At 36.0% G+C, this 20,896-nt stretch overlaps 1 protein-coding gene across 1 annotated transcript; it reads left to right on the forward strand.

The window, feature by feature from the left end:
* Positions 1-1,670: 1,670 nt before the first annotated feature.
* LOC135639013 (uncharacterized) lies at positions 1,671-10,333 on the forward strand. The gene is made up of 4 exons (XM_065152701.1): positions 1,671-1,969; positions 2,077-2,203; positions 4,668-4,830; positions 9,913-10,333. Exons 1-4 carry the CDS (start codon positions 1,715-1,717, stop codon positions 10,130-10,132), a joined length of 765 nt encoding a protein of 254 aa, XP_065008773.1. The 5' UTR covers positions 1,671-1,714; the 3' UTR covers positions 10,133-10,333.
* The last annotated feature ends 10,563 nt before the right edge of the window (positions 10,334-20,896 follow it).

Raw genomic sequence — 20,896 nt, forward strand, 5'->3', positions numbered from 1 at the left:
TTCTTATTACCATATGATGCTAAATAATGTCCATTTAATTTGTTTTAGGGTCTTTGACACTTATGGTGTATTTTACAAGAAATAATTAATCATTAATTATCTAGGTGGACACATTAATTTCAACTTACTTACTTTCCAGACCTGTTATTGTACTTGAAAACAAAGAGAATAATTATTAAATGAAATACCTTGATTTAATCACATATCCAAAGTGAGAGAAAATCTTAATAGCTTATGAGTTGGATGGATCTAACTGATAATTAATTTGGACTTAATTATGAGTTACTTTTACTAGTTTCAATCATTTAGACTTAATTTGGATCATTTTTTTGGTTCAATCAGATTAATGAGTCTATTTATTATTTCAGATTAAATCTTAATAAATAGCATCAAAATTAACTTAGATAAGTCAGGTAGAAGTGTTATGGGATACTCCGGGCAAGACCCAAATAAACTTATAAGTGCCGAATAAATTTAAGGTACTTTTTGAAACACATCTGAGATATGGCCTAATGAACATTTTAAAAGTAAATGGATATTTGATAATTTTTTTTCAAATTACATTGGCATGGATGTTGCTTTGAAAATATTTAAATACCGATATTATCTCTCGATAACATTAGCATTTCAACATTTATAGAATGGTAATATAATTTTTAAAAATTAAAAAATATCTTATGACTTTGTCTAAAATTATAAGATTACCAAAATGATTTTTGAGAAATAAATATGTTTATATTTTCTATAATGGTAAAATTTTATTTATTTATTTAAAAATAATATTTTATATTTATTTATTTGATTATATTTTTATTTATTGTATATTTGAGCCATATGAAATTTTTATAAGATTATATACATTCATTCATTTATTTTTCTTTTACGTATTAATTTAAATAAAAATATATATTTATTTTTAAATAAAATATTAATTATCATAAAATATTCAATAGACTTTTAAAATGAACAAAACTTACATCAATACATACTTAAAATATAAATTTCATCTATTATTTATTAAATATTCAAATTATTTGACAACCATATATTCACTTAAACCCTTAAAACATTTTAGAATAATCATTAAAGTATAATAAGATTAATAAGTTAGTTATTTTATCGGATCGGTAATACATAGTTCATTAGATCCACTAACATATAGGATCCAAAATCTTATACTTATAGTCTATATGAACAAACTTATTATAATCCCATTCGACCAAGTTGAAATGGTGCGAATACTAAAAATACTTAATTTGCTATCATTCCTAGTAATCACTTGCTTGAAATCTTATATTTGTGAATCAATAAAACACATTTCAACACATCTCCCTCCGAATGTGGAGATGTCCGAATCATGCCCATGCCAAGCCCATTCCACACTTTCTTCAATTGCAAGCCCACCTACGTTTAAGTTCAAAATAAGTCATTAAAACGTAGAAAAAAATCATGTCGAAACAAAAAGAAAAGCTCGAATAATTTTAACAACAAAATAAACTTTATTCCTGATATAGTATGTATATACTAATGTGTGTGTTATATATATAATGTCGCTGGAATATATCGGGTTGTGTCCGAGATAAATCATTATATAACGGCATATTTGGCCCGTCATAGACGTCTCGCAACGGACCGTTATAAACTATATAAAACGGTTCCATCGGTGTGGCTGGGAAGTTTGGCTGAGACGGAAGCCGAGAAGAGGGTTACGGCCATGAGCTTAGCACTGTTGCAGGGCTACTCCTCGGACGAGGAAGAGGTCGGCGCAAGAGCCTCTCCTTCTTCTCCTTTTCTCAGCGACGATGAAGCAAGGGGTGGAGAGGATGGCGAGGAGGAGGATTGGGACGACGACGAAGAAGAAGCCCTGAAGGAACGTTCTAGGCGAGTGAAAAGGAAGAGGTCGCTCGCCGATGCCTCTGGTCCACCCGCTAATTCCTTCCTCCCCTCCGCGTTAGATGCCTTCGATGAGGTACCTTTCGTTCTATGTCTTCTTATGGATGTCCCTCGTTTTGGTTGCCATACCTAGGGGTGAAATATTTATTCTTTTGCCTTTGGATTTTGCTTGGCATCGTGGAGATCACGGGGCCGCCTGAGTTCCTCAACAATTGTGCTGCTGCTCCTGAGGAGACAACCGAGGCGCTGGGGGTGCTCGATCGGAGAATGAGGAATAGATCCAAGAGAGACAGGAAAGATCTTCCAGCTGGTGGGTAATACAAAAATGTTGTATTTTTTATGATTTATTTGGGAAATTTAGGAACCCTAGCTTGTAAAGGTTCTTGCTTTATTTTTTTCCCTTCTGTAATTGTCCTTTTGTTGATATTACATTATATGCTAAATTAGTCCCTTGATTAGGATTTACTTCCTCGAGAATAAGATTATGACTACTGCTGCCATCTTGGTTGGCAAATATTTCATCACTTGGTATTCACGATACATGCTGAGCCCTGGTTTTGTGATGAACATCCATCAGAAACTGAATGATTTCGGGTCCAGGGAAGTCTAGTTTCTTTTAATTAAATAAGTAATGATTTTTGGGTTCTATCTGTGGACTACAACTTATCAAAATTAATGTGAGTTTACAACTTATGTCCTTCCTTGGTGTACAACACACATGACAAAATAAGATAATGTGCTATTTGTTTGTTTATTTATTCTTTTAGGTTTAAAATTGTCTAGTTTGTAGAATGTCTTTAAATGAATAATCTTCATTAATGTGTTAGATTAATTAGAGGTGATGAGCCATGGGCCTGGTTTAACATCAAAACATTTTGGTATGGAAGTCCTTATGCAAATCAAGAATAACTATTTTCATTTTAGAGTTCATGTACTTATCAATGAGGTATTTAAAACTGTTAGTGATTTATCATGTTCTCATGGATTAACAAGTAATGGATAAGTTGGCAAGAAAAGAAGAAAATTCGTGATACATGTAAATGATTACTTATTTATTATAAGCTTTTGTCACACTCTGTTGTACAATATATTTAACTTTTTGTGAATTTACAATTTTTCTTCATCAAGCACTAACTATTTTTTTTCGTGAATTATTGGTTAGGATTTGTATCATGTATTCCACTTATATTGATGTGCTTGCAGCACATCTAGTATCAGTTAGTTATCCTCTACCAAGACATTCTAAGATTTATGAATATTGCCCTCATCAATTCCTCATTCATTTTTTTATTACAATATTTGGTCCATGTTGTGTATGTCTTTCAGATTTCTAAATTTCCTTTTCTCTTCCAGAGTCAGGTAATGTTTTATACTTAAATGGTCAAAAGCATTGAAGCTACAGTTAGATAAATGGTCATCTTTACTTATCTATCTGCAAGAAAGTACATTTACAATTGCATAATCTTTTAGAAGCTGATTGTGAGACAACATATCCCACCTGGTTTAACTTCTTGGATTGACAACTCAGTTATTTTTAATTGGTAGAACTCTTAATACCTCTGGTACCTACATTCGGTCTTCATGGTATATTATAAGGTGTTGCCTTATAGGAATATGATATCATTATTCAGTCAACTATCTAATCCTACTGTCTTTCTATTCCTCTCTTTTCACTCTTAACATGCCTCGAAACTTTTGGAATTATGTTGATGAGCAACATAGCTAGCTTCAATTTGTACCACGATCTACTGTCTTTATTCTTATCACTGGCTTGTTCTTGGCCAGTGATAAGAAATCTGTCCCTTCCACCTATACTTCTCCCTTTCCTCATCAGTACCGGACACCTATACTCAACACTACTGTAATTTAATCATGTCTTGAAGTCCACCATCTATTCCATGCCTTCATCCTGACTTGGACATCACACTAAATTTTTTCATCAGGTTATATCTCTCACGTTGAAGACTTTACACCTCTACCATCTTCTTTTTGTTAGCTTTATGAGTTTGCCAAGATTCTCTGTGCTAGACATGGGAACTTGTTGGATGAAATCAGCATTTTTCAGATCCTAGAATATATGTGCAATACATGTATGAATAATTATTTGTGCATAATTAAGAAAAGAAAGGGTAAAGCTCATCCAAGCCATGCTGGACAGGTCCCTCATTTCTCTTTGCATCACATAAGCAGCATAAATATTTCAGACCAAATGAAACCATATGAAAGTATTATCTACTTTTGTTTATTGATACGTTAATTTATCATGTATATCCAGGACATGTGTAGGTAATCTGAAGAAGGCTTTAGACATGTGTTGGATTAGGATGCTATTAGCATGTGTTTTGGACTTTTAACTAGTTAAGACGGATATACCGTAACACCTAGAGAGATATAACTTCATTGATTTTGTTATTTGGTTCAGCTTGCACATTGTATGTACAAAGTTTGTTAGGATCCTAACTCTCACATGAAAGAAGCTACAAACTCCTAAAAGGAGATAATGTTTTGACTCTTAGAATATAAAAGACAAATTCAATTAAAAAAATTGGATATTTAAACATCACCTACCCTAGTCCTCAAAAGAATTAGATTGAACTACCTCACACATGAATTTTTTGTCTGACTTGTCTGTGTGTTCGTAAATTTCAATATCAGATGTCTGTTCTTTACTTGTTCTGCATTTGTATGCTCTGCTGCCGTTGCTTTTGATTTTTCTTTTGCTTTCATTTTCTGTCCTGTTTCACTGTCTATATGACATAAACTTGACATTCCAGGTGCTGTTGTTGAGGCCAAAGCTCAATTAATTGGAATTCGTGACCGAGTAAGAAATGATGTAGAGGGAAGCTGTCCCACATCAAACTCCAGCATGATACCTGGTGGCAAGCGTCTCATTTCTGCAACAAATCCTGACCCAAAAGATGCTGCAGAATTGTTAAGGTACCTGTTCTCTAAATATACGTTAATGACAGTTGAGAAGCAAAATTCAGATAATCTTAAATTTGATGATGAGGATGAGTAACTTTATAGATTAATGCTTTTTAGAAGCTGTTGGCAAGGGAAAAACATATTTCTAGTGATGAAAATTGAATGAAGAATAAGAGAAATCACTGTTTTATAACACTCTAGACTTGATATTGTGCGAAAGATCCAGGGAACATTCAGATAAAAGCAGTAATTTTGGCCCCAAAATCTAAATATGTAAGTTATATGTAGTTTGGCCTGAACATTAAGTTTCAAAGAACCAGGCTTAGCATTCAGTGTAGGCCCAAATTTTTTATTTCTTTTAACCCTAATACCATGCCCAGAATATCCCGATTATATCTGGACTAGTAGATACTGTGCCATTTTGGGCAACATTAGGAACTTTGCTTATTAGTACTTCTTTCTCTTCTAAACTCACCATAATAAATATCTAAAAAGTTTATGATATGTTTTTTTTTTCCGAAATCAATGTCACATGAAAATTTTTTATCTTCTTTTCTATATTTCTTCATTGATTATCTTGATAAAAAAACTCAATATTTCTGGGTATAAACCTGAACTAATTTCTGAAAATTAAGCAAGTTGAAAAGAATTTTACAACTAAATTTACATGAGATTTATGTTTTTCTTTGGTAACCTAGTAACACTAGCCTTGTGATGTAGAACAAAGTAGTGAAGTAGAGAGAGAGAGGGGAAGAAAAGGAAAGAGAAGTGTGAGATAAGAGACTAGAAAATATACAATTCTTTTCATTCAAATATAAAATGTTTGATCCATTAACAAGCTTTACCATTTCTAGGGATTTAGGAGACTTGGTACAATTAATGAAGATAATGATTTCCAAGAATAATCTGTTAGGGAATTAGTATCTTTTAGAAATCCAAAATGTGACTTATAGGATACCTAAATAGTAAATGAGTGCACTTAATACAAAAGGAATCCTTAGAAAGACCAAAAGACTTTTCAATTTTTAACACAACTCTTAGAATTTCTAGACCAACTAATTGATCACTTTTTACTGATATCTTTGTCTAGAATCAACCTTTTTGAAATCCTTTATAAAGCTCGATAGTTTTTCATCATTCTCTTCCAGTGGAAAAAAAAACTCGACCCTGGAGAGTGATCTGCTAGGTACTGGTCTAATAAGTCTGGTGCAAAGTCATGAAGTTCCTCCAAAGTAATCCAAGTGTCATTGGAAGCTGGACGATCATGCCACTTGATAAGAAAATGTTGAGTAATGCTAGTAGCAGATGACAGATGTAATAAGGCAGTCATCAAGAATGACGCATATGCCATCCCTGTGTTATGGGAGAATTGGTGCTTTGAGAGGATTGTCACCTGTAAGAACACCGGTAGACAGAGTAAGCTCAAAAGGACTATGATACGAAGTTAAATCTTCCACATTGAAAATCAGACTAATATTTAAGTTGGAAGGCAAATTGAGCATATATGTATTAGATCACATATTTTGGATAATGGGAAAGGACCAATGGCTCGAGCATACAATTTTTTGAATGAGTTTTTAGGGAATCTCTCAGGCGAACGTGAACCAAGACACAATCGTCAACTTGAAACTCTTGACTTCTACGATGTGCATTAGCAATAAATTTGTAATTTTCATTACTTAAAGCAATTTTACGTCAAACCTCAGCATGCAAATCATGAATACGTTGAGTGAAGGAGTAGGCTGGTTCTGAGGCACGATAGTCAAATGGAAGGAGTGCAAGGTCATCGAGTATAGCCGAGGATAGTTTAAAATAGGCTTTTTTTGGTGGTGTGGTTTCCTAAGTTATTATATGCAAATTTTGTAGTGGGTAAGGTTAAGTCCTAGTTTTCATGTTTCTCTCTATCTAAACATCTAAGAAGATTTTCCAAGAAATGATTAACAACTTCAGTTTGATCATCAATTTGGGAGGGAAAGGCTAAAGAGAACTTCAATATTGTGTTAAATAGTTTTCATAAAATTTTTCAAAAGTAGCTAACAAATTTCACATCCCTATTGGACACCATAATTAAGAGCAAGCCATGTAATTTAACCACTTCTCGAAAGAACAATTTAGTAATGTATGAGGTGTCGCTAGTCTTATTACATGGGATAAAGTGGACCATTTTTTAAAATTGATCAACAACAACCAAAGTAGAATAATGGCCATGGGTTGTTTTGGGAAGTCGAAGGATAAAATCTAAACGCACATATTGCCATGGTGAATATGGAATGGGTAATGGGGTATATAGGCCAGTATTGTGCTTGTGAATTTTGGCAATTTGATAGGTACGACACTGGGACACCACTCAAGCAACATCTCGCTTTAAGGCAGGCCAGTAAAATCTATCATCGACTAATGCATTGGTTTTGTCTCAGTCTAGGTGACCTGTAAATCCACCTACGTGCATTTCCCAAACAAGAAATTCTAAAAGGGAGGATTGGGGAACACATAATCTAGTAGATCAAAAAAGGTAACTATCCCTAAGAATGAAGTTTGTATGTTGATGACGATTTTCATCTTTGACTTTTCGATATATGTGATTAAAGCCTAAACATTGGGTACACTCTTCTTTTAATCGCTCGAATCTTATGACCTTAACACTCATGGTAGATAGGATTGTAGAAATTCTACTAAGGGCATCAACAGATTTGTTATGAGCGTCAGAATAATGCTTAATTACAAAAGACTTAGGATCTAGTCAATAGAGTTCCTTGGTGGTTGGGGCTTGTGGAGGAGACTTGGGAGTTCTTAATTTGTTCTTTTCTGATAGTTTTGCTACTCCCAGGATGATGTTTTTGCCTTTGTATAGAAAGACGTAAGTGTTTTCTCACAACCAAGGTCGATCTAATAGAAGATGGGTAACATCTCAATAAATCTCATCTTGGTAATCGCTCATTTTGATTGATACTAGGCATCTCTTGATCACGAGTAGAGTGGTTTTGTCAACTCAAGCTACTTTGAATGAAGTCGGATGTGACTCTACCTTAAGGTTTAGTTTTTTGATAGTAGATTTTGAGACTACGTTCACGGTGCTACTCCCATTAATAACCAATTTGCAACTCTTGATCACAAGTAGAGTGGTTTTGTCAACTCAAGCTACTTTGAATGGAGTCGGATGTGACTCTACCTTAAGGTTTAGTTTCTTGATAGTAGATTTTGAGACTACGTTCACGGTGCTACTCCCATTAATAACCAATTTGCAAGTTCTTTCCCCACTTTGAATAAAAAGTATGGAAGATACTTGTCCTCTTCCATTCATTGGATTCCCTAGCAGTATAGAGAATAATGCGGACAACACTAACATGGGCATCTTTAATTTCTAGTTCGTTTTCATCACTTGAGTAGGCTTTGGGTTCAAGTACTTGGTCTACTTCCTTGATTTGATCCTTTGGTTCTTGTTTTAAGGGTATATTGAGGACAAAAAGAGGCAATGTGACTTATACCATGGTAGTAATGCCATTGGATTGAAGACGAACTAGTTTAAGAATAAGTAGTTAAACAAGTTGGATGATTCATGATTGGGCCAAGATTGTTGCTAGTAGTGGGGATTTTTGGCTTGACAGAGTCACTACTTGGGGTAGATTGGGTAATAGTTCTATTGTCGAGAGACACAGTAGATGTTTGATGAGTTGGATAAAGTTTGATGTACTTATCAATCTTAAGGATTCATCGGGAAGCTTCCTCCATGGTGTCAGGGAAACTAAGGGAGACTTCCCGTTGATTATCAAACCTCAATCCACTAATAAATCTTCGGACAGTGATGTTTTAGTCCTCTTTTATTTCATACATAAGTAAAAGTTCCTCAAATTGGGCCAAATACTTTGTCACACTAGAATTCAACTATTTAAGGTTTAATAATTGTTCAACCAATTGGCGTCGAAAGTATGCTAGTAAATATTTTTCCTTAAATTTTTATTTTATGATTTACCATTGAGTGATGGGAGGTTCTTGACGGTGTTCAAGACTACGTCGGATATGTTGCCAATATTTCCTAGGAGTGCTTACTAGTTTTATTTTTGCAACTCGTATACATTCAATATCAATCATTCTATACCACTCAAAGTAGTCTTTTTGTTGATATTCTAATATAAAATATTTTTTTTTGAAATCATTTGTAAAGCTCAATGGTCCTCCATCACCCTGTCAAAATCAATCAATTTTGTATTCCAAACGTTATGCTTTTTTTTATTACAATATCTGCTTATAAAGTGTAGCAAGTGAATGGACAGGTTGAAGTAATGATTAGAGACCCCCTTCAGTGTTGCTACAATATCGGTATTGTTTTACAGTGTTATAACATACATTTTTATTTTTGTTTCATACGCTAATAAGTTCCCTCTTAGAATCATTCTTTTTATCACTACCGCACTTGAAGTCATTGTAGGTTTGCTAATGTAATAATTTGATTATGTCGTTGATTCAATGGTAATTGTGTTACACTAGCAGACAGTCCTTGTGCAGTTAAGTCATTGCTTGAAGCCAGAGAAAAGCTTCCTTCAACTGTTTCTACTTTAAGAAATTCTTTTGAAGCATGTGGTCAAATCTTTGTTAACTAAGAAGCTTGTCCTGTAGGCAAAACTTGCCTTAAAAATGACTTTAGCACATGATTTTGTGGCTTATTTTGAATTGAGTAATGCTTGAGACATGAGGCGAAAAGTGGGTGGGTAAGTTTCCGTATGACACCGTAGCAATCATGTGTGAAATTGAAGATAGAAGGTAGAACGATGAAAAGCCAATGATAATGTAGGTGGCCCACAAGATGAAATTTGTGGATTGGCTTTGGCAAGAAGAATGCAATTTACATTATATAGTCACTAATGGCTTTGGGTGTTTGGTAGTAGATGCTTACAGCAAGAATCTCATTTTGGTATAGGAAAGATAAGAATCTTTTGGTAATGCCAACCAGAAATTGTATTGTTCAGAAATAAGCAAACCTCTTTTGGAGGTACAAATTCCTGGGATTTACTTCAAGATAATTTGGTGATTCCCCCTTCAAGAAAGTGTAGCCTTTATGTTGCTTTCCTGCCTAATATGACTGTTTTTTTGTTTTAGGGTGTGCCTGCAGTGTGGGATTCCTAAGACCTACTCTCATTCCCGTGGTATGGTGTGCCCAGTTTGCGGAGATCGCCCTATTGCAGAACAGAAAGTGTCCGATAAAACGAAGGGGTCGACTGTCAAAGACAAGGAGAAGCTTAAGAGGATGAAGGGACAATCGAGCCATGCGACTTGGAAGACTGAGACAGAGATGCAATTGAGGCAACAATACGATTAGCAAACAATTGGAATTGCTGTCCGATGTGTGTACTGCTGAGACGATTTACCTTCAGGGGTCCTGCAACCTGTCTTATAGATAAAAGTTATCGGCCTTGCAAGAGAATGTTTTCTGACTATGTTGGTGCATCTTCTCTTGTAAGATAGACGCAGATTTGTAACCTTGAATTCATCAGGCATGCGTACAGAGGAGGTTGGATGATGACTCGTCAGGTTGACGTAGGTATTGACACGTGCGGTTATATATATTTTTGATTGATTTAAGTAATTAGTTATGTTTAGCATGTACTTTAAAAAAATTTATTAGGATCTATATATTTATAAAAATAAAATATTTAATTTTTTTTTCACATAATTGATTCTACTGATGGAATATATCGAATAAATTATCACGTATAGGAAATGATGTTAAAAAATAGATAAAAAAGTAATTTTGTAATTGCTATTCTCACTATCTCCCCTTTCGATTTCGTTATCTTGCTTGGCTTCTTTTCCCTCTTTCGTTTTTCCTAGGCTATCTCCAATGTTTCTATCATGCACTGTCAACTCCTGGTCCGTTTGGAGATGATAACTTTGAGTTCGATGTTGAGATTGACATTGACATTACTATCGCTAATCTCTACCTCCATCGTGCCTACGTCCCTTTGAGGGCATGGAAGAAGGTTATGTTCTTCAAGCCCCACAACTTCATCGGTAATTGGGTCGACCCTGACATGCGTTACTTGTTAGTTATAAGTGCCCTGCAAGCTAATCACGTGAGTGATAACACGTGTGATACGTTATATAATTTTATTTATTTATTTATTATTATTATTTTATATTGATGATAAATATATTATGATATCCTTGGATTTGTACAAAGAGAATTAGATCATCATGAGATCATAATAATGAGACAAATTCACATATAAATACAAACCCTAAATATTTTCGGTCATAGGTTACTCGAGAGAGATATCGAAATGATTGGAAAGACTAGTGTGCTATATACTCATCCATATAATAGAGATAGTTGATCTCATAACTACTTGTGTGGAGACACTAAAGATATAATGTATGTGCTAATTGGAGAATGAGTTCATTGAATGATTCGCTTGTAGAATGCTGGTTGATTAATGATACCTTATTACAAGATAGCAATTTCATAGTTCCAATTGTGTGTATGGTCCTTAGATTTGAGACACCAAGGATGCTTTGTTTGAGTACTCTACTTTTTGATACCAAACTTATAGGTTTGGAAGTTCTAGATCGAACACAATTTCTCATAGGGAGTGGTAGCCAACCTTACGAGGGCAATTGAATGTTTATAGAGAAGATCATCCACTCTCGGTTTCATCAGAGGAATATCTCATGTGCTTTCACTCAAGCAAATCCTTAGCTAGAGTTAATCAGATCGTGATAAATCTGATAAGTATGAGATTTGGATTGAGAGAGTTCTCTAGGAGAATCCGATTAAAGTGAGACTCGAATAGATTTCGTATGGACATGATAATACCATGCTCGATATGCGATCTCTGAGATATTAGATTGATGAGGGACTATATATACACGAAAACTAAGGATAGATATATCCAATGGATTAGATCTCCCTGTATCGTTTGAGAATTATGGCATAGTGGTCTAATACGTTCATAGTTGATGAGTTGGGTGAATTATTATGGGGATAATAATTCATTGAGTCAAAATGAGTTTTGGTAGGTGCATCTCACGGCCAGCTCGCTATTGAGCCCAGAGGGTCATATACGTATGGTGGATAATGCAACGAATAGAGGATCAACTATGAGATATTCGATAAGCCTTTGTTTTAATAAATCCTTTGGAGAGATCAAATAGAGCTTAGGATGATTATTAGATGAGGATCCAATATCTATTGAGTAAGATGTTACTGGATGGGGATCCAATACCCAAGAAGAAGGCTCCGTTGTCATCATCATCAATAACAAGATCCATGATTGCCTTCCAAGAAGCATCGACAAGATGACCACCCTCAATAAGCTCATTTTGATGAATAAGTTATCGAGATTTAATCGAAGCTTTCTCGTTGGTCATCTAAGAGGATAGTGAAGGATAGCACATTATTTTTTTTGCATGTTGTAGCATGGTTCTCAAAATAAATTTGTTAAATATAGAGATTATAATGTTAAGCGTAGCTAACTACATAGGATCTCAATAACATAACACATGGGATCCCAAATAAATAAAACTTACGTTTTTATTATTATTATTGATCGTCCAAATAACTATTTATTATTAGTTTGAAAAGGATATATTTATCATTCGAAAGAATATGTGATTATTTATTTTTAAATTTTTATTAGATCATAACTAAATCGTCGTCGAACAACCAAACTCATTTTGATTCAGTTGAAACTATCAAAGCGTTAACTCGATTTAGTTTCCGTTCTTGATCGATTCGGTATCTGTGAGTACATTTTGAATATATTAATTATATACGCATTCCGAACGGTGCCACTTAATCTTAGACTCGATCTCTTTGGTTGCCGACAGTGTGAGCGTTTGTGATCCGCTGAGCTGTGTAACCTACGAGATGCAACGATTCACATGCATTCTCTTGACGCGTGGAGACGAAAAAGGTTCTCTATTGCAGTTTACGCCCATTTCGTTTTCTGTTTTTTTAATGCTGTCGACCTCAGCATATAAGATTAGAATCGTCGATCAAAGATGAAAACCTGATGTGACAAAAATACCCCTGAAATTGATCCTAATCCCAGACATGTGATGCACGTGGAAGCGTTGGATGTGACGTGACAGCTTTAGGTGTTCCGAGAGAACAACATTAGGTGCGATGCACCTATTGCCCCTCTGTCATGTTTTAGGTTGGCTCAATGTCGATCTCTTGAGCTTCTTTCGCCATCCGTGTAAAGATGTAAAGAAGGGATATGATCCATTAGAACAATACTTACTATAATTAATTAATATATACCTCCCTGAGTTAATTTATAAGTATCTTAGAATTAACTTTTTTTTTTATCCACAAAGATAATATCTCACTTATCCAAGGTAGTTTTAGATAAGTCACTTGTCTGACTTTTATGATGGATATAAATAAAAATACTAATTGATAGAGTATATTCTAGTATCGGATCCTCTTGGCCACAGTCAGCAAATACATTAATGCAGATATGGAGTCTCGAGACTGAGATGGAGCATTGCATTGACGTGGTACCACGGACTCGAGAGGGCGACTACCCCATCCCGCACCGTCCGAAGCCATACGAGACAGTATCGTACAATACAAAGCCGCTTTGAAAAGCTTGGAACGACGTCGCGCGATGTAAATCTATGCAGGTTGATCGACGCTTGCACAAAGGTATAAGTCGACCACCTGAGGAGTCGGTCGCCATCATCAGATCGCGTATGATTGACCCTCGCCCGCAAGCATAAAAGCCCATTCCCTAACTCTATATCTTGCCCAGCCCCGCCCCTATTCCTTGAGCCCGAGACCCTATCATTAGACTTGGCCGACGATTCATTCAAGGCCCAACTATCTCTAGTCAACCAACGCTTGGATGAGTTCCAACGGGAATTTCACAAGTCACGGGGCGAGGCTGGGGAGAGCCACATGAGAGGATTCCCCTTCACCCAAGAGATCTAGGATAAGCCTGTCCCCCTCAACTTTCGACTCTCGACTCGTGAAACATACGATGGTGACTTTGACCTAGTAGAGCACATCGCCACATTCCGGGCCTAGATGGTCCTTTGTGGCACTTTCGACGCCATGATGTGTCGAACATTTCCTACCACTCTCAGGGGACTAGCTTGGATTTGGTTTAGCTAGTTGCCGCTAGCCTCGGTCGCATCCTTTGATAAGCTCATGAAGGAATTTGAGCATAAATTCCTACCGAGTATATAGCCCAAGCCTTCCATGGCCACGCTCCTCGTGCTATGCTAGAGAGACGATAAATCTCTCTCTTAATTCATTGCACACTTCGCCACCGAGATCCGAGGAGTCCCAGGCACTCATTCCTCCCTAATCATGTAGGCATTCCTGATGGCCTTACGACCCTTAAGATTTTTTTGGTCACTGATTGAAAGGCTACCTGCAACTGTCCTTCAGATGCTCCAGCGTGCCAACCAGTACATTGCGACAGAGATGTTGATGGCAGGGAAATGTGAAGACAACAAGAGGCCTCGCATGGAGCAACCCCCAAGGGTGACCTCGAGGCTATATGTGGCATAACCTCAAAGGAGGTTTGATTGACCTAAGCTATTGCTCCCGAGGCCACCCACCCCTCTTTACCTCTGAACACTTCCTGCACTAAAATCTTTCTTCAAATCAAGGAGAAGGGGCTCCTAATGGAACCCAACCTACTAAAAGCCACTCACAAGGATTAATCTAAATATTATAGGTTTCACCGAGACTATAGTCATGATACGAAGGAATGTTGTGACCTCCAGAACCAAATCAAAGAGCTAATCCGAAGAGGGAATCTCGAGCGCAACCTCAAGAAACCAAGAGAAGCATCTCCACATCCCAATGGCCCTGTCAAGAAGTAAATAGATGTCATCACCGGCGAACTAGCTTCTGGAGGCAACAACATGTCGGGACGGAAGGCCTAAGCCTGTAGTACGGAGGAGAAACGCCCAAGGTCAGGATTGTAAGGAAATCTAGGGGTGACATCACATGCACAATGGAAGAACATAAAACAAAAACCCTAAATTTTCCAATATGTGTTCATTGTCATGCGTAGATTGGTATGCAAAACCCGTGACAAAAAAAAGTATGTGTGAGACAATTATGTTACCTAGGGAGATCGTATATCCCTAAATTCCTATAGATCTGTTAGAGAGGATGAAGGAGGTCAAGCGTCCTCTTCTTTAGCGGTGATCCACATAGCAGGGCTACGACGATGCTCCTCAAATCTCCATGCTTGCTCTCTGAGGAGGAGAAGGGGAGAGGAGAATAGGAGGTAGCAACCAAGAAGCCCCAGCCTATGGGCCTTTAGTTCCCTCCTATTTATAGAGGCCCACAGTTAATCCTAATGGATCTTGCCCTAATGGGTATTGGATATTCATCCAATTATCCAAGCCTCTTAGATTAGTGGGTCTCTACCCAAGAATCTCTTATTAGCTCTTATTGGATCACATCCGTAAGATCCAATAATTCAGGGGCTTATTGGATATCCAATAAGATATAGGCTCCAACGGATATATTGTATCTGAACCTCTCCTCGTTGTAACACCTACCATATGTATGTGACCCTCTAGGCCTAATATCGAGTTGGCCATGAGTCATACATGTCAGAACTCTTTCTGGCTCAATAAATTATTATCTCCATAATAATTCACTCGACTCATCGACTACGAACGTACTAGGCCACTACACATTAGTCCCCAAACAATATAAGAGAATCCAATCCTTTGGACCTATCTATCCTTAATTACTATGTACCTATAGTCACTTATATATCTAATATCCCAGAGACCATATAGTGGGCATTATGTTGTCAGGCCCATACAATTTCTCCTTGAGTCTCGCTCCAATCGAATTCTCCTAGAGAACCTCTTTCTCTCTTAATTCGAATGACCTTTGCCAAGGATTTATTTGAGCAAGAACACATAGGATATTCTTCTCATGATACCGAGAGCGGATGATCCTCTATCGATACTCAATAGCCCTCGTAAGGTTGGCTACCACTCTCAATAATTAGTTATACTAGATTTAGAACTTCCAAACATATAAGTATGGTATCAAAGAGTGGAGTACTAATACAAGACATCTTTAGTGTCTCAAGTCTAAGGACCAAATACACTACTGGGACTAGGAATGCTGTTTGATAATAAGACATCATCAACCATCCAATATTCTATGAGCAGATCAATCAGTAACCGCATTCTCCAATGAGCACCTGCACTGTATCCTTAGTGTCCCCATACGCATAGCTATGAGATGAACTGCCTCTATCATATGGACGGGTATACTAATGGGATATAAAGAGAAATAAACTTTTGCATATGAACAAATACTAGTAGGTCATAATACGTAACAAAATTAAATGGAATCACAATCAAATAGAACGCCAAGATTTATGTGAAAAATCCCTTCAACAAAAAGGGTAAAAACCACGGGATAAACCAGAGATAATCCACTATAAGAATAATGAAAATACAAATCTTAGTCTTTTGCCCAAAACCCAAGCAACAATCTCAAAAGAATAATTGGGATACAAGGATTATGTCATTGTGCACAATATTCAAATTCTCCCTAAGTAATCATAGCAAGAATCGACTATAGATCTGATCTAACTTGAGATAAAAATACTGTATAGATGATTGAGAACAGTCTCTCTATATTGTCCTTGTATTCTTCCATTTCCTTCTCTTATTTTTCTATCTTTTTCTCATCTTTTTTGAATCAAGTTGCTACTACAATTTAATACCTCGTTGCTGTAGTTTTTCCCCTTTTTCGTAGCCACCATACCTCCCTAATTTGATCTAGGGTTTTACTTGAAAGGGGAGGGTGGGCTGTAGGCTGTTAAATCCCACTATGAGCTGAACCTATGGGCTGTCAGCCCAATAACCTCCCCTTCAGCCTATAAGGGAGGTTGTCCCATAACTCCTCAATATGAAGCCATGCCGACCAGCTGTCGACATATCTATTGTCTTTCATTTGGTTAGGTCTTTGTCAACATGTCTGCTCCGTTGTCATTTGTGTGAATTTTTTGAAGCTGCAACTGTTTCTCTTCAAGTACATTTTGAATCCAATGGTATCTAACATATATATGCTTTGACTTGGAATGAAATATTGGGTTCTTACACAAATGGATAGCACTCTGGCTGTCACAATGCATCACATAATTTTCTTATTTCAGCCCCAATTCTTGTAAGAATTCTTTCATCCATAACATTTCTTTATAAACCTCTATAACAGTAATATATTCTGCCTTTGTGGTGGAGAGAGCAATACACCTTTATAATCTGGATTACCATAACACAACTCTCCCTACAAAAGTAAGTACAAAACCTGATATGGACTTCCTCGTATCTATATCTCTTGTCATATCTGTATCTGTGTAACCTATCAATACAAGTGATTCACTTCCAAAGCTTAAACAAACCTTAGAGCTCCCTCTAAGATATCTAAAAATCCACTTCATTGTTGCCCAATGCTCTTTGCATGGATTTGCAAGAAATCTACTAGTAACACCCACTATATATGCGATGTCTGGCCTCGTATATACCATTGCATACATTAAACTTCCAACTGCTGAAGCATAAGGAACCTTTTGCATTTTCACCTTCTCCTTATACTTGATGGACTCTATTTTGAGCACAACTTGAAGTGACTTGCAAGAGGAGAACTAATTGGCTTTGCATTGCTTATACTGAACATTTCCAATACCTTCTCTTTGTATTTCTCCTGTGACAACCAAATCTTCTTATTTTTTCTGTCATAAGAAATCTGCATACCTAGTATTTGCTTTGCTGGTCTCATATCCTTCATTGCAAAAGACTCAGTTCCTTCTTCAACCTATCAATTATAGACATATCTTTCCCAAGAATAAACATGTCATCAACATAAAGTAAGAGAATAATAAAGTTCTTACCAAACCATTTGATGTACACATAATGATCTAAAGCCGTTCTTTTGTATCTATTTTATATTATAAATGAATCAAACTTTTTGTACCACTATCTTGGAGCTTGCTTTAGCCCATACAAGCTCTTCTTCAACTCACAAATAAAGTTATTTTTACCTTTGACTTTTAAGTCTTCTATTTACTCCATATAAATTTTCTCCTTCAAATCATTATGAAGGAAAGTTGTCTTCATATCTAACTACTCAACCTCCAAGTCCTGACTAATAGCAATACCAAGAGCAATACGAATAGAAAACATTTTAACAACAGGAAAAAAAATCTCTTCAAAGTCAATATCTTTCTTTTGACTAAAGCCTTTCTTTGTACTTTGGTTGAGAACAATATTCTTGAATCTTCAACCTGAAAACCCACTTGTTCTTCAAGGCCTTCATTCTATTTGGTAGTAGCACTAAATCATAAGTGTGGTTCTTCTGAAGAGCATCAATCTCTTCCTACATAGCAACTAACCAATTCTTTTTCTACTTACTTTTAACTACTTCCTGGTACTCTCTAGTTTACTTACATCAATAAGCATCACATACTCATTTGTAGAGTATCTTCTGGAAGGTTGATATTGTCTAGAAGATCTTCTCAATTAAGGTTCTATAGAAAGCTGCTCTCCAACTTCTTCTTGCTCAATATGTCCAATAGGTAGATTAATATCGGGCTCTACACCATCTTCCTACATATCTCCCCCATCACCCTAATATACTAGAGGAATAACTAGGTCACAATCTGCTAATCCTTTTGCAGAAGTCTTGGCTAGTGCCTTCTTTTTCAAATCCTCAAAGGTTTGATCCTCAAAGAAGATCACATCTCTGCTTCTAAACACTTTTTGCTTTTCTTGATCCCAAAGCCTATAACCAAACTGATCATGTGAGTAGCTAAGAAAAATACATTCTTTTGTCTTACCATCCAACTTGCACCTCTCATTGTCTAGAACATGTGCAAATGCACAACAACCAAAACTCTCAAATGCTTATAGGAAACATCTTTCCTTGACCATATATGCTTTATAACATCACAATATAGGGTTGTACATAATGACAAGTTGATCACATCAATTGTAATCCTCAAAGCCTCATCCCAAAACTTTTTTGGTAGTTTAGCATATGAAAGCATACATCTAATCTTTTCCATGATGGTACGGTTCATCCTCTCTACAATAATATTATGCTGAGCTATACCAGGAACTGTCATCTCATGTTAGATTCTATGTGACCTATAATAATCATTAAATAATCCTATATACTCACCATCATTATATGATCTTATGTATTTCAATTACCTTTTTGTCTCCCTTTCAACCCTGGCATAAACTCTTTAAAGACATTAATAACCTGATCTTTGGTCTTCATAGCATAAGCCCAAATTTTCTTAGAAAAATCTATAAAAGTGACAAAATAAAGTACACCACTAATGCTAAGAACATTAACAGATCCACCAGGAGTTTTTGTCCTTAAAGGACCACATACATCTATATAAACACGATCCAGAGCATATATTTTTCTAGACAAAGCAGGACTAGCAAATGAAACTCGGTGTTGTTTACCAGCCAAACAATCAATATAAGGGTTCATATATGTACTTCTGAGATCTGGCAATACCTCTCTCTTGGAAAGAGCTTGCAGTCTCTTCTCGCTCATATGTCTCAATTGCCTATGCCACAACTCCATGCTGAAGTCTTTCTCTATAGCATTTAACTGCTCACCATAAACTTTGGCCTGCAACTTGTATAAGGTATGACATTTATTTCCATTAGCCATAATAAGAGAACCCTTACTGAGCTTCCATTGTCCTATGTGAAATATGTTATCATAGTCTTCCTCATCTAGTCTTCCAATTGAAATTAAATTCAACCTCAAGTCAACCACACGCCTCACACATCTTTAAGCACCAATTTGTAACTAAGGTTGGTCTTTATATAGATATCACCTATGCCAATGATATTATAGGTGGCAAAAAACTCCCTCCGTGGTATAGCATGATAAGAAGCACCTATATCAATCACCTACTCAAGATCCTGATACAAAAAAAAAAAAAATTATCAGAAGGATACAAAATCAAATAATCACCACCCTACACTATAAATGTAGTGTTATCTTTTGACTCTATAGACTCCACTTTTTTTTTTTTCTTACTCTTCTTAGGTTGCTTACATTGATTCTTATAATGTCCTTTCTCACTATAGTTATAGCAAATAATATCTTTTCTTGATCTTGACTTGCTTCTACCCATGCATGAACTGCTTCTATCCTTGAACTTTGACATTCCTCCATTCTCTGAGGTAAGTGCATGTGAATCATTCTGAGATGTTGTTGAATTCTTTCTTCTCAACTCCTCATTCAACAAACTGATTGTTACTTGACTCATGGTGATAATACCATCTGGCGCAGAATTACTAAGAGAAACCACTAGTGTCTTCTAACTTTCAAGTAATGAACTGAGAAGTAACAATGCCTGTAACTTATCATTAAGAGACATTTTCATAGAGGATAATTGGTTAATGATACCTTGCATTTCATTCAAATACTCAATAATAGAAGCACCCTCTTTATATTTCAGGTTCACAAGTTTTCTAATCAAGAAAGCTTTGTTGCCAGTTGTTTTTCTTTCATAAAGACCTTCTAACTTTTTCTAACGAGAATATGCGAACTTTCAGTAGAAACATGGTGAAAGATACTTTTATCGAACCATTATCGAATAAACCCAATTATTTTTTGATCTAACCTCTTCCACTTATCATCTGTTATAGTTGCAGGCTTTGCATTATCCCCTTGTAAAGGTTCATACAAGTCTTTACAATACAAGAGATCTTCAATTCATAGTTTTTATATCATCCAATTGTTTCCATTCAAGCTAACCATGTGAGAAACACTACCGGCCTCCATGTTCAAACACAAAATTTAAATCACCAAAACCCTACTCTGATACCAGTTGATAAGATATAAAGAGAAATAAACTTTTGTATATGAAAAAATACTAGCAGGCCATAACATGTAGTGGAATTAAATAGAATCATAATCAAATAGAACACCAAGATTTACGTGGAAAATCCCTCTAACGTAAAGGGTAAAAACCACAGGCAAACTAGAGATAATCCACTATAAGAATAATAAAAATATAAATATCAGTCTTTTACCTAAAACCCAAGTAACAATCTT

This window comes from Musa acuminata, chromosome BXJ3-5, assembly GCF_036884655.1.
Source record: "Musa acuminata AAA Group cultivar baxijiao chromosome BXJ3-5, Cavendish_Baxijiao_AAA, whole genome shotgun sequence".
Classification (NCBI taxonomy): Eukaryota; Viridiplantae; Streptophyta; class Magnoliopsida; order Zingiberales; family Musaceae; genus Musa; species Musa acuminata.